The sequence below is a fragment of the Cynocephalus volans genome, chromosome 4, assembly GCF_027409185.1.
Source record: "Cynocephalus volans isolate mCynVol1 chromosome 4, mCynVol1.pri, whole genome shotgun sequence".
NCBI lineage: Eukaryota > Metazoa > Chordata > Mammalia > Dermoptera > Cynocephalidae > Cynocephalus > Cynocephalus volans.
Window position 1 is genome coordinate 73,608,744 of NC_084463.1, and position 13,846 is coordinate 73,622,589.

At 40.3% G+C, this 13,846-nt stretch overlaps 1 protein-coding gene across 1 annotated transcript in view; it reads right to left on the bottom strand.

Moving 5' to 3' along the window:
- Positions 1–13,846, bottom strand: part of ARHGAP42 (Rho GTPase activating protein 42) — a 286,282-nt gene that overhangs the window by 123,914 nt on the left and 148,522 nt on the right. Inside the window, exon 4 of the mRNA XM_063093670.1 lies at positions 7,835–7,906. Coding sequence (XP_062949740.1) covers positions 7,835–7,906 — 72 coding nt within the window. The remainder of the gene's footprint in view (positions 1–7,834; positions 7,907–13,846) is intronic.

Sequence of the window (13,846 nt, forward strand, 5' to 3'; positions counted from 1 at the left end):
CAAAAGAGGGACACAAAAGCTCTTGCAGGAACTGAGTAAGTTGGGGTACCGGGTATCAGCTAAAAAGGCCCAGTTATGCCAGAAAGAGGTCACCTATTTGGGGTACCTGCTCAAGGAGGGAAAAAGATGGCTGACCCCGGCCCGGAAAGCTACAGTTATGAAGATCCCTACTCCCACAACCCCCAGGCAGGTCCGCGAATTTCTGGGTACTGCCGGATTCTGCAGGCTCTGGATTCCTGGGTTTGCTTCCCTGGCTGCACCCTTGTACCCCCTGACAAGGGAAAACATTCCTTTTACCTGGACTGAGGAGCATCAAAAGGCTTTTGACCACATAAAAAAAGCCTTGCTGTCTGCCCCCGCCTTGGCTCTCCCAGACCTCACCAAACCATTTACTCTATACGTAGATGAAAGAGCCGGTGTAGCCCGAGGAGTGCTTACTCAGACCCTAGGACCATGGCGACGGCCAGTAGCTTATCTATCAAAAAAACTGGATCCAGTGGCCAGTGGGTGGCCAACCTGCCTAAAAGCGGTTGCTGCAGTGGCACTCCTCCTCAAAGACGCTGATAAGTTAACCTTGGGGCAAAATGTGACTGTGATTGCTTCCCACAGCCTCGAAAGTATTGTGCGGCAGCCCCCCAATCGGTGGATGACCAATGCCAGAATGACTCATTACCAGAGTTTGCTGCTAAACGAAAGGATATCTTTCGCGCCCCCTGCTGTCCTGAACCCAGCTACCCTACTACCAGTCGAGTCAGAATCCACCCCAGTACACCAATGCTCAGAAATCCTTGCTGAAGAAGCTGGGACTCGACGGGACCTGAAGGACCAGCCATTGCCCGGAGTGCCTGCCTGGTATACAGACGGTAGCAGCTTCATTGTGGAAGGTAAGCGGAGAGCAGGGGCCGCCATCGTAGATGGCAAACGGACGGTATGGGCAAGCAGCCTGCCAGAAGGGACATCAGCCCAGAAGGCCGAGCTAATCGCCTTGACGCAGGCATTACGCCTAGCCGAAGGAAAAAACATCAACATCTACACGGACAGCAGGTCGCCATTATCCACTGCCCGGGCCACCAGAGAGGAAATAACCCTGTGGCGGCCGGGAACCGGAGGGCCGACGAGGCTGCAAAACAAGCCGCCCTGTCGGTCAGGGTGCTAGCAGAAACTATAAAGCTTCAAGAGCCAATCGAGCCTGCTCAAGCTAGGACCAAGCCAAGAGAGCTCACTCCTGACCAGGGAAAAGAATTCATTCAGCGGTTACATCAGCTAACACACTTAGGACCAGAAAAGCTCCTTCAACTAACGAGCCGCACCAGCCTCTCCATCCCGAATCTCCGGTCCACCGTTCAAGAAGTCGCCAATCGGTGTCCGGCTTGTGCCATGACTAATGCGACTACCACCTACCGAGAGACCGGAAAAAGACAACGGGGAGATCGACCCGGCGTATACTGGGAAGTAGACTTTACAGAGGTAAAGCCTGGCCGGTATGGGAACAGGTATCTGCTAGTATTTGTAGATACTTTCTCTGGATGGGTAGAAGCTTTTCCTACCAAAACGGAAACGGCCCTGACTGTATGTAAAAAGATACTAGAAGAAATCCTGCCCCGTTTCGGGATCCCCAAGGTGATCGGGTCAGATAATGGCCCAGCCTTTGTTGCTCAGGTAAGCCAGGGACTGGCCACACAACTGGGGATAAATTGGAAGTTACATTGTGCGTATAGGCCCCAGAGCTCAGGTCAAGTAGAGAGAATGAATAGAACCATCAAAGAGACCTTAACTAAATTGGCCTTAGAGACCGGTGGAAAAGACTGGGTGGCCCTCCTTCCCTTAGCGCTGTTCAGAGCCAGGAATACCCCTGGCCAGTACGGTCTAACTCCCTATGAAATCCTCTACGGGGGACCCCCCCCCATACTTGAGTTGGGAGGAACACTGGGTCCCGATGATAACTTTCTTCCTGTCTTATTTACTCACTTAAAGGCTTTAGAAGTTGTAAAAACCCAGATCTGGGACCAGATCAAGGAGGTATACGAGCCAGGTGCCGTGGCCATCCCTCATCCGTTCCAGGTCGGAGACCAAGTGCTGGTCAGACGCCATCGACCCAGCAACCTTGAGCCTCGGTGGAAAGGCCCGTATCTGGTATTGCTGACCACCCCGACCGCAGTAAAAGTTGATGGCATTGCAGCCTGGGTACATGCTTCTCACCTCAAGCCTGCGCCACCCTCCGTACCAGATGAATCCTGGGAGCTGGAGAGGACTGATAATCCTCTTAAGTTGCGCATTCGGCGGCGGCGGAGCAAGCCTACCAAGTAATAACCCTAACCAGCCCAACACCCTCACCTGGCAGGTACTGTCCCAAACTGGAAAGGTTGTCTGGTTCAAGACAGAAGTCCACCCCCTTTGGACTTGGTGGCCCTCCCTTACCCCTGATATATGTGCCCTGGCGGCGGGTCTCGAGGCTTGGGATATTCCAGAAATTGATGCACCGGCCTCTAAAAGAGTCAGGCCTCCTGACTCAAACTATGAAAATGCTTATAACCAGATCAAATAACTCCCCTTGGTTGACCACCCTACTGTCAACCATCGCCGGGCCCCTATTACTCCTCCTTCTGTTGTTCACCCTTGGGCCCTACGTCATCAATAGACTAGTCCAATTCATCAATGATAGGGTAAGTGCAGTTAAGATTCTGGTCCTCAGGCAAAAATACCAAACCTTAAATGGCGAAGATAACTTTTAATTCCGCTCTAAGATTAGAGCGATCCACAAGAGAAATGGGGGAATGAAGGAAGTGCTTTTTACAAGGGTATAGGGAAAATACAGCCAAAAAGTCAAGTTAAGAAACAAGGGGAACAGAGTCAAACAGGATATCTGTGGTTATGCACCTGGGCCCCGGCCCGAGGCAAAGGGCGGATAGTTCCCAGAAATAGACAAGTCAGTTAAAGTTTCAAGAGTGCCCCTCAGCTGTTTCAAGGACTCCCACTTGACCGAAGTTCACCCCTGGCTTGATTTAAACTAACCAATTACCTTGCTTCTCGCTTCTGTACCCGCGCTTTTTGCTATAAAAAGGACCCAGGAGCTCTACTCGGCGCGCCAGTCTTTCGAAAGACTGAGTCGCCCGGGTACCTGTGTGTTCAATAAACCTCTTGTTTTTGCATCCGAAGCCGTGGTCTCGCTGTTCCTTGGGAGGGTCTCCCTGAACTGACTGACTACCCACTGCGGGAGTCTTTCAGGGTGTTCTCAGTTGATCTGTCTAGCAATTGAGATGTTTACAAAACAAAATAACGGGTGTTACTGTTCCTGCCACAGCAAATGTAACTAACCTAAAGCTTCAGATATGAATAATCCACACACACAAAAAATTTATTCTTTTAGATGGTCCAGAAAAACATGGAATACCCTGGGCAAGAGAAAGAACTTTTCACAAAGCTGTTGGGAAAATAGAATAGTTTGGTCAAGGCCCTCACTCAGGTGGTTCAGCATCCTTTGTAAGCAAATTGTGTGTGTGTGAAGTTAGTGCGCATGTGTGCCAATGTATCTTTTTAGTTTTGTTGCTATTCTTGTGTTCTTCTAGAGAGAGAGAGAGAGAGAGAGAGAGAGAGAGAGAGAGAGAGAGTTTTAGTGAAGCAGGCAGGCGGGCATCGGCCTCAGGCGTCCGCCCCGTGCAGCCATGCTTTCCAACCTATGGCTCCAAGGAACTTTTGGCTGGTTACCTAGCTTGTAGACCTGCATGAAGGGGTCTGGTGACCCAGCCTGTGAATGGGCTTGAGGGGTCTAGGAGTTCCAGACCCAGCTCTAGCTCAACAATTGGCCCAGTCGGTGCAGGATTACCGGCAGGTAAAAGAGCCCGACAACTGGCGTGGTCGCCTAGCTTTACAATTGGCGTCACAAACAGGATTAAGAGCTAGACAATTGGCGCTGTAAGGATTCCAGGCCTTAGCCTAGCCAGACAAAAGCCTTTGAACTTAGTTTTTATAAAAACATCACTGATGAGGTAAAATATTATAAGGCGAGGCTCTGAAGTGAGTGATTTCAGGTCCACACTCTGACTTTCTAGCTCTGTGATCTGGTGCAGGTCTCCTCATCATTTTTCTCATTTGTTAGCAGGTATCACATCAGTACCCACCTCACCAGTTGCTTGTGATCATTTAATTAGGTCACAGGTGTTCAGTGAAAGTCCCTGCCACATAGTTGTCAATAAAGATCAGCAATTATTACTGAAAAGATTCTTTCCTTGTGCTGGGACACCACATTCTTGTAATTTTCTTCCTCCTCAGTCCCTTCCTTCTCAGCCTCCTTTCCTGTTTTTCTTTCCCCAAATATCAAATGTTGAGAATTCCCAAGTTATAAGATCACTTCTCACTTTATTCTTCCTAGGGGGATCTTATCTACTTCCATGATTTTAATGAATGCTTAGAAGACAGAATTCCTAAGTGTCTATATCTAATTCAGATCTGAATAAACACCTGCCAACTCAAGATCTCCATTTGGATGTGTGTAAAGCTAAGGCTACTGTGGGAATCCTGCTGACGTCATCAATTGTTGAGCTCACAGGGCTGGGTCTGGAGCTCACAGACCCCTCAAGCCTATTGTCCAGACTTGGTCACAAACCCTTCACATGCCAGGCTGGGTCCCCAGACCCCTCACACGCAGGTCTATGAGCTAGGTAACTGGCCAAAATGTCCTTGGAAGCCATAGGTTCGAGAGCATGGGTGCATGCAGCAGCTGCCCAAGGCACTAGACACCAGCCAAGATGGTGGCACGGTGCAGGCACACTAACTCCACCCACACACAACTTATTTACAAAGAATGTGCTGCACCACTCCCAACCAGACCTAAGGCGATAGGGCCTGATTAAATTATTCTATTTTTCCAACAATGTGTCAGAGGAACCTGAAACTCATTCATTATAACTAAAAACTCAACTCACCATTATCACTATTCAAACATAGTGTTGCCTACCTCAGTAAGTGGTCCAACAATCACCCAATTATGCAATCTGAAACTCTGGGGGTCAACCCTGAAATCTCCTATTCCTCACTTTCCCATATGTGACCCATTTCCTACTGTTTCCATTTTATCTCTGAGATAGCTCTTATACATCTCATTGTCTCCACAGCCACTGTCATCTACCTCATCTAAGGCCACAATAGAATAGCCCCTAAACTGATTTGTCCAGAGGCAGTCTTGCCTCTCCCAATTCACACATGACATGGCAGCCAGTGATATTTAAAAATACAGATATGATATCACTCTCCTGTTTACAACTCTTCTATTGCTTATCAGTGCCCTTAGGATAAGTAGTAAAATACTGTGAACTGTTTAAGAAGCTATGCATGTAACCTCTGCTTCCATGGTCTTCTGTACTCTAACCATGTTGGACCTTCATCGTCTAAAATGCCAGGCTCTTCAAGGCCTTTATTAATACCCATTCTGTTTGTTCTTCTGGAATATTTGGAAGGTTATTTCCTTCCTGCCATTGTATCCTTATTCCTAGCTATTCCTTTCTCACAGAAGGCACTTCCTGATTCTCTGGACAAGGTCAAATCCATTTATTATACCCCTAGAAGCCTCCTGCACTTTTGTATCACAATCCTCAGCATATTTGTAATTACTTTGATATTTGTTTTCCACAAAAGATAATAAGGGACATAAGCGCAGGGATCACGTCTGTCTTGTTCACAGCTGCATCCCTTAATCTTATCAAACACCATCCTTGCCACATGTGGGCCAACCATGAGATTGTTAAATATTTGCTGAATTAATTAACACAAAAATGGTTCTGATTTGGTCCTTGACTTGATAATTACTCACAATTGGTGGAGAAATGCACATAAAACTCTAACTCAAGGCAGACTTTGGCACGAACATATTATAGGAAATAATGACTACTTGGTCCTATAAAAAGTAAAAAAATCAGTCCTGTAAGGGGAACAGATATATAAGAAAGGCCTATAGAAGGCTTCTTTTTGGTTTTGGGATATGAAGTAACCCATGGAGAGCTGATAAGACTTCAAAGAGTGGAGGGTAAGAAATATTCTAGGGAGAGGGAAAAGTCTGGGTAAAAACATGGATAGAGTCAGGTACATATAACTGTGCCTGGTGGTAGAATATACTGAAATATCACAAATAGCCAAGTTGTAGAAAGCTTTCATTACCAGAATTAAAACTGACTGTCACAGAGAACCACTTACAGTTTTGTCATTAGAAGAAGACATAATCGAAGATGACAAAAATGTGTTAACAGATTATAATGGGGGTGTGGAGACCAATTAGCAGCCTATTTCAATATTTCAGAAAGAAGGTAAAGAAAAAAGGAGAACAAATAATTCTGTAGTAGAATGGACAGTGCTGTTTGAATGAAGAAAGGGTATGTTACTGACTAAATGAAAAACCAAAACAGAGAAAGGATGAAGGAAGGATGGGAGATGATGAGTTCTGTTTTGGAAACCCTAAATTTTATGTGCTTACATGATTTTGAGTAAGCGGTAACGAGATAGGAGGTGCTCAATTTCCCTGGGCTCAGGTTACAGGACATGCTTTTGGGTTACAAGCCATCCCCCAAGGTTTCAGGCCCCCTCTCTAGGAACTCCCCTAGAGGAAAGGTACTGTTGCTAGTTAGACCTATTTTCAGCACCAACATGGGGAAATTGAGACCACAGGGGCTGGCTTATGCAAACCTAGTGGCTGGGCACACTCAGTAGAGAAGGGTTATATAACCATGATAGCTGAATGACCTTCCACTTGGGGTGCTAAAGAGCACAGAATGTTCCTGAATGTGTCTGGTACATGTGATAGAATTTGACCAATGAACATGTTACAAAAAGAAGACCAACTGAGCATGTGTAAAACCGTGTTACATAACTGGGGACCACCCCCTTGACTGAATATTTATTAGACAGCAAACCTATAAAAGCCAAATTCCAGCAGAAGGGGGCTGTTGCTCACTCTTGGAGTGAGCCAGCCTCTGCCTGTGGAGTGCATATTTCTTTCTTTTTGTATTAAGCTTACTTTCAGCAAGCAGCTGCTCATTCTCTTGAGCCAGCCTGCACTTTGTACTAAACTTTAAATATGTGTTTCTTACTTTTGTATTAACTTTGGTGTGGGCTCTGCCCAGTCTCTGAAGCTAGGCTGCATTTTCTCTGTGAAATCTGATCTCTTACTCATTATATTAAACCTGTTCTCACTTTCTACTGAAACTCTGCTCTTAATTCTTTCCTATGGTAGAGTCAAGAACCTGGTAAGAGGAAGGGATGGGTTGAGGCCAGCTATTGGGGCCTCCCAGACCCTTCCTCTGGCATCAGTTACAACATGGATCTAAGAAAGAGTATTTAAGTAAATTTCAGATTATTAGGCTCAGGGGAATTTTAAATAGTCCATAATCAATTAAATGTAAGTGTAAAAGTTTATGACAAACATATCTACAGTTTTTCCAAAACCACATATTTTTATTAATAACAAAAAAACAAAGAATAATTAAAGTACTTTTATAATTACTGCCAGAATTTTCAATATACTGTATGCCTAATTTTAATTTTATTTAGGTGTTAGGAACACAAAACTTCTCATAATTTTACTAACATTTCACCTTTTCTTCAAAACAGTTTCTTATGCTCGCTGAGATGGCAGGAACTCACAACATGTCTACTTTTCTCTACTCAGTAGAAGGATATCTTTTATGTTTAAAAGAATTCCAGTATTCGTAATAGTCTCCGTACAAAAAGTTTAAAAAGATACATTAAATTTTTTAAAAGATCATTTTAATTTGAAAAATGTTAACATCTAATATTACGTCATCTTTATTAGGAGAATATCTGAAGCATAATAAAATGTAACACTTACTTTTGCTGCACCTATCTGTTCCTTTCGAAATTTCTCAAGTGGTGCAATTAATACATCATTAGCGTTTTGGATCTGTAATTAAAAATATAGATAGGTTAAATTCTGTGTAATTTCAGGACAACAATATTGAAAAAAAATGGCCCCTTCACTTATCAAATACAGTTTTTGCTCTCTTCTTTGCTTCTATAAAAACGCCTTATATGCTGTGTACTGTTTTTCTACTTTATAATTAAGCTGTTTTCACATATTATTTCACTTGATCCTAACAATAATATGAATAACGTGAAAATAAGTAGTTATTTTGCTGAAATCTGAGTTTAGATATTTAAATTTCGTCTTCTAAGATTTAACTAAGACACAGCATATTGAGTATTAAATGAACAAATACCTTTAATTACACTTGTATAATGTAGCCAGTTCAAGCATTATTTTAAAATTAAACCATATAAAAACTCTCCCATTTTGCCACTATGATATCGGAATTCTACAGCTGCAAAATAAAATAAGATTCTTTTTTTTTCTTATTTAATTAGATTCCTCACACTTGGGATTTGCCTAAATCTTCTCATAATATTTCCAGCCCAACTAAAACAGTATCTGATTTCATTTCAATGAAAAATATTTTAGCACCAAACTCCAAGTTGGGATTTACTTAAACTTTAAAACAGATAAATCTTTTACTATTTATCTGTAAGAATATTATAAGGGGGTGCAAGAGGGCCAGGAATTGAATGCAAGGAGATGGAAATTTCTAAGGAAAACATTATGCTGGAAGGGAATGTTGATATGGTGGGGGGTGGGGGGTGGGGGGGCTTTAGAATGCATTAAAATAAAAAGGAGGCACAGTAAACAAAATTTATAATTTCTTCTACCACTGTGATAACTGAACCTGATGAATTAAATAATTAACAAATGCTAAGATAAAGAGAAAAAAGTATTTTTAAAAATATATTCCCCTTATTTAAAAATATTAAAGGGTATACAGGAATTCCTTGTGCTATTCTTGTAAATTTTCTATAAGTTTGAAACTATATTAAAATTTAAAAATTTCAGTGAAAGAATTTCGCTTTCACTTATTTTCATTAAACTAGTTAGTTTCTAGTCAAGTTTTATTTCTTAAATTCCATAACGTAAATGCACAGAGATAGTATACATAAAAATTAAAAACTAGAATGTTGTTGCCACCTTTCATGATCTTGTCACTCCCCAACCTGCAGAAAAATGAGATGACGGATCTTGAAAAGAGGACCTGGAATCCTGTGCTGTGAAAATATACAAAGGAGATCAGTACTCAAAATCCTTTCAAAGACACTGAGGGCCAACTGTAGATAGCTCTGACATCTATCACCTAATTCCCATTTGTGAGCGCAGACAGGCATGTCTCCAGATGCACTGTGCAGGCGCCCTACTGGATAGAGATAATTGGAAATTACCAGTAAAGTAGGTCACTTTTAATTCTCACTCTCTAAAACCTCTTTGCTCTCATGAAACCCCAAATATATAAATACACACATGTATATCTAGATTTTACAGAGGTAATGAATAGCTGAGTCAGCCTTTAAAGTTAAGTTTGCATAAGGGGAAAAACAGTATCATGAACACTTTAGTGTAACTTGAAGGAATAGCAACAATAAAGGTTACTATTTATTGAATGTTTACTTTATGCTGGAAACTGCAGTAAGTACTTCACAAGGATGAGCTAATGTATTTAAAGTTAGTGAACTTAAACTGTGAGATTTGTCTTAAGTGAAAACCCCAGCAATAATGAGACTGAGCAAGTTGATATGCAGTATGGTGATTAAATATACATAATTGCAATTGAGAATATCTGGGTTTAAACTGGGTTCTGCTGCTTATCAGTTGTTATTTAACCGCTCTCAACATCAGCTGCACTAACAATTTGGTTCTAAAGATTTAAGGAATAAATAAATGTAAAACACAGCTCAGTGCCTTACATACATATTGCAAGTGCTCAAAAATGATAGCTTTTACTATTTCTAAATAAACATAGATTATGAAATTTCTGATAAATTGTTTCAAAATGCATACTTTGGTATATCTAGAGCTGATGATTCTCATGGAACAATTTTCAATAGAAGATTTAACTCTTCATATGAATCGTTTTTGTGTAAGTCTAAATTTAATTTTAAATGTAAATTTATACAATGGCATTTTAATGTTTCTTCTGACATTTCCTGTAAATGTAGAGATTGCATCAAAAATCAAAAGTCACTTCATGACTTGAATATAATTTAAATCCCCGTTTTTTATACTCTAGAGCTGTATTATCAACTTTAAAGAAAATTTTTATTTTATGTTATCTTCCTTGTTAATAATTGGTTCATTCAAAGTTCATATGAAAATAGTGTTCTTTTCCATTGAGAATGTTGAATGGAATTTTTATTTCTAAGCCTTTAGATATTAATTTTACAATGTTTTAGCATTCAAGCCCAAATTCTAAAGTCTTTGAAGAACTCTAATAAATCTTTGCTAAATGTTTTACTGTAATATTCATGTGCATGCTTTTACTTTAAAAAAAAAAAACAAATACAGATTATGAATCTCATTTGGTATTTACCTACTTCATACACTTCTGTACCTGAATCCACTGTACTTCCCTTTTGGTTGAAGTATGTGTATGTGCACATTATGAGAAGGTATTTTCCCATGAAAGTTCCAAAAGACAGATGGCCTGAGTTCTCCCACATCCAAATCACTGGGTATTTATATTTATGTGGGTACTTAAAAAGTTTGTGGAAAAACAGAATTGAAAGATAATATGAATCTTTCTATGAACTCATTTTGACATACCCTCATATGTGCCAAGAACAGTGCTGAGATCTGCAGGGAAAAGGAAAGGTGTGGGCTAAACCTTCCAGAAAGTTAAAATCTACTTGAAAAGGGAAAAACAAACGTATTTTTCATTCAACAGGTATTTGATGCTTGTAAAGCACTACTAAACAATTTTGGGAAAATTCAAAGATGAAACTGATTACATTGAGAATAGATACATGATAAACTATGCAGAAATTCCTATAAATACATGAGGATTTTAACAAGAAAGACTCATGAGAACTAAGAGTCAAGGCAGTATTCAGATGGTGTTAATTGGATGCATCAAAGAGAAAGACTATCCTACAAGAAGGAAATACCACGAATAAAGGCAAGAAGGTGAATAAGGGCATGTGGGTGGGGGACTGCGGTGCAGAAAAAGAAAGCATTAATAGAGCACCAATTAAAAGCCAATCATGTCCAAATTGGATATATTATTAAAAAAAAAAAAAAGTCAATCATGATTGTGAGTGCATAACCCAGTGACAACCTCCAGTTAACCTTAGTTTCACTAAAATGGGAATAGTTGAATGAATGTGAAGCACGTCCATGTCTGGATTCATAGCAGTATCATTATACGTTATTATTATTAACTCATAAGGTCATTTTCTAACTGGAAAAGGGAGTATGTGTTGTTATTAGCAGGAAACTCAATTGAAATAAGTAAGGGAAGTCTGGATTATATCCAAAAATCTAGGCAAAGACGTTTGAATACGGAATCGCTGCTGGCTTCTAAGCAGAGAAATAATTTACAGACTTTTTTGAAGAAGCCAGTAATATGTGCGGCAGCTTTGAGAATGAAGAGATGGTGATAAGATAGACCAGCAGCTAAATGGCTGGGAGAGGAACGTAAGCTTGAAGTGATAAGGGATGGGACCAGGTGCCTCCAGTGTTGACAGATAGGTAGCAGGGAATTCCAGAGACAGTTCTACAGAAGACATAAAAAGACCCAGTGATAGATTAACTAGAAGAGACAGAGAAATCAAAGGTGACACTAAGCTTTCTGCCTCAGACACTGGAACTTTGGTATCTCATTTAGAATTGGGGTTAATGAGGTAGGGAGAATGTTTGGCTGAGAAGGAATAAAGACAATGAATTTCACTTTGCATCTATTACATCTGATGTCATGGGAAAACTCAAAGAAAAACTAGAAAATCCCGTCTCATAGTGGCAGAACTAATCAATGTGAATAAAATTGTATTAATTGGGAAGGAAAGGATTAGGAAAGGGAGTGGATGTGCCAATCCATATACTAAGACCTTGGGACTTACATTCATATCCAATAGATTAAATCTATTGGCCTGGGAATAAAATGAAAGCCTGAAGATATAACAAAATGGGATATGGAACAACTACCCTATGGGGTAAGTATTATTTCCTATCTCTATCTCTATTTCATCCTCATTTCAAGGTTTATTTTTCAAGGTTTTTAGATTTGCTCCATTTTCTCTACCCACTGCCGCTCATTCTGTAATGTGAAACTGAAGGAATAAAAAAATAAAAGGTGGCAAGAGTACTAAACAGAAAAAAATAAGGAAAGGGGAGAAAAAAACATCAATAGGGTGGTAAAGGTAGCAATATAAATGATTCGTTGAATGTTTCCCATGTGCCAAATACTACACGACGCTCTTCACAATACAGAGATTAAAGTCAATTTTACATGAGTAATGAACTTGAACATCTAAAAATCATCCGGAGGGCCAGCCCCGTGGCGCACTCGGGAGAGTGCGGCGCTTGGGAGTGCAGTGGCGCTCCCGCAGCGGGTTCGGATCCTATATAGGAATGGCCGGTGCACTCACTGGCTGAGCGCGGTGCAGACGACACCAAGCCAAGGGTTGTGATCCCCTTACCGGTCACAAAAAGACCAAAAAAAATTAAAATAAAATAAAATAAAAGTCATCTGGAATGTATTAAGAACCTGAGCGTTAAAGTTAGACAGACCCAGCTTTATTTGATGCTCAGCACCAAAACTGATAACACTCAGTGTCTTCATCCCTACACCTGCTAAGGTTTTCATAAAAATTAAAGGAGAAATAAATATATGTTAAAAAATCACTAGCATAGATTCGACACGACAGGTTCTCAATAAATAAATATTAACTTCTTCAAAGAACTGACTGAATGTCTACTCTGTGTTCATAACAATCTTAAGCAGACATAGTTCCCCCAAATGATTTACAATGTAAATAGAAATTGAAACGAAATTAATTTAACAGAACAGTACCCATCCAGAGGCCTAATCTTAGATAACTGTAAACCTCATTTTTTCCATAAACCATTATGACATGTGCTTTTTTTTTACATCTGAAATAGGATGCTTTTGTGTGCAGTCAATGGCTGCTGTTCACAATGTGTGCATTTAAATTCAAGAGATCAAAATGGAAATGCCAACACTCAAAGGGCTCTAAGTGGATTTATAACCCAACTTGGTCGCTTATGACCCTCATCTTTGTACACCCCCCCAGGGAAGCGGTGGCTTTCATCCCTAATACTGGTGAATCATGTGGATGAAATTTGTCAATTCTGAAGTGATTCAAGTGTGAAGTGAAGAAGGTGTTAAAATTTTGGTAGGATTAAAAGTATTACTGTCGCTACTGCATAATAAAGGAAAATGACATACAAATTGGTAGAAAATCCTTTCTAGAAATGTGAATTAAGGTATCACTCTGGTGACAAAACTTGCAAAAGTGTAAAAAAAAAAAAAAAACCTAGATAAATGCACATTTGTCTTACATGAAACTCCTTCTCTCCAGAGTTATGAAAAGGCTTGATGAAATTCCTTCCAGAAGGGTAATACTTGGGGCGGGGGGTAGAGGGCGGGGAGGTGGAACCAGTCACAGAGTTCAGAACTATCAAGATCTCATAATATTTGTGGAATGTGTGACTTTGCATGACCTTACTAAGATGCTTTAGGAAAAACAGAAAAGCAATTTTAATATTCTCCCTAGATATTGATAATCATTTAAATTCTTGGAAATAATTTAAATTCTTTGGTGATTAAGACACAATTAAATTACAATTCTTAGCCATTACCTAAACCTTGCGAGTTAAAACAAGTTATTTTTATAGATATTGGTCCATATTTAAAGTTAAAAAATAATTACAGTGATTTTACTGATTTTTAGCAGAAGAGAAGCAAATGTGATTTTGGGTAATACTTTACAAAATGACATTTACCTG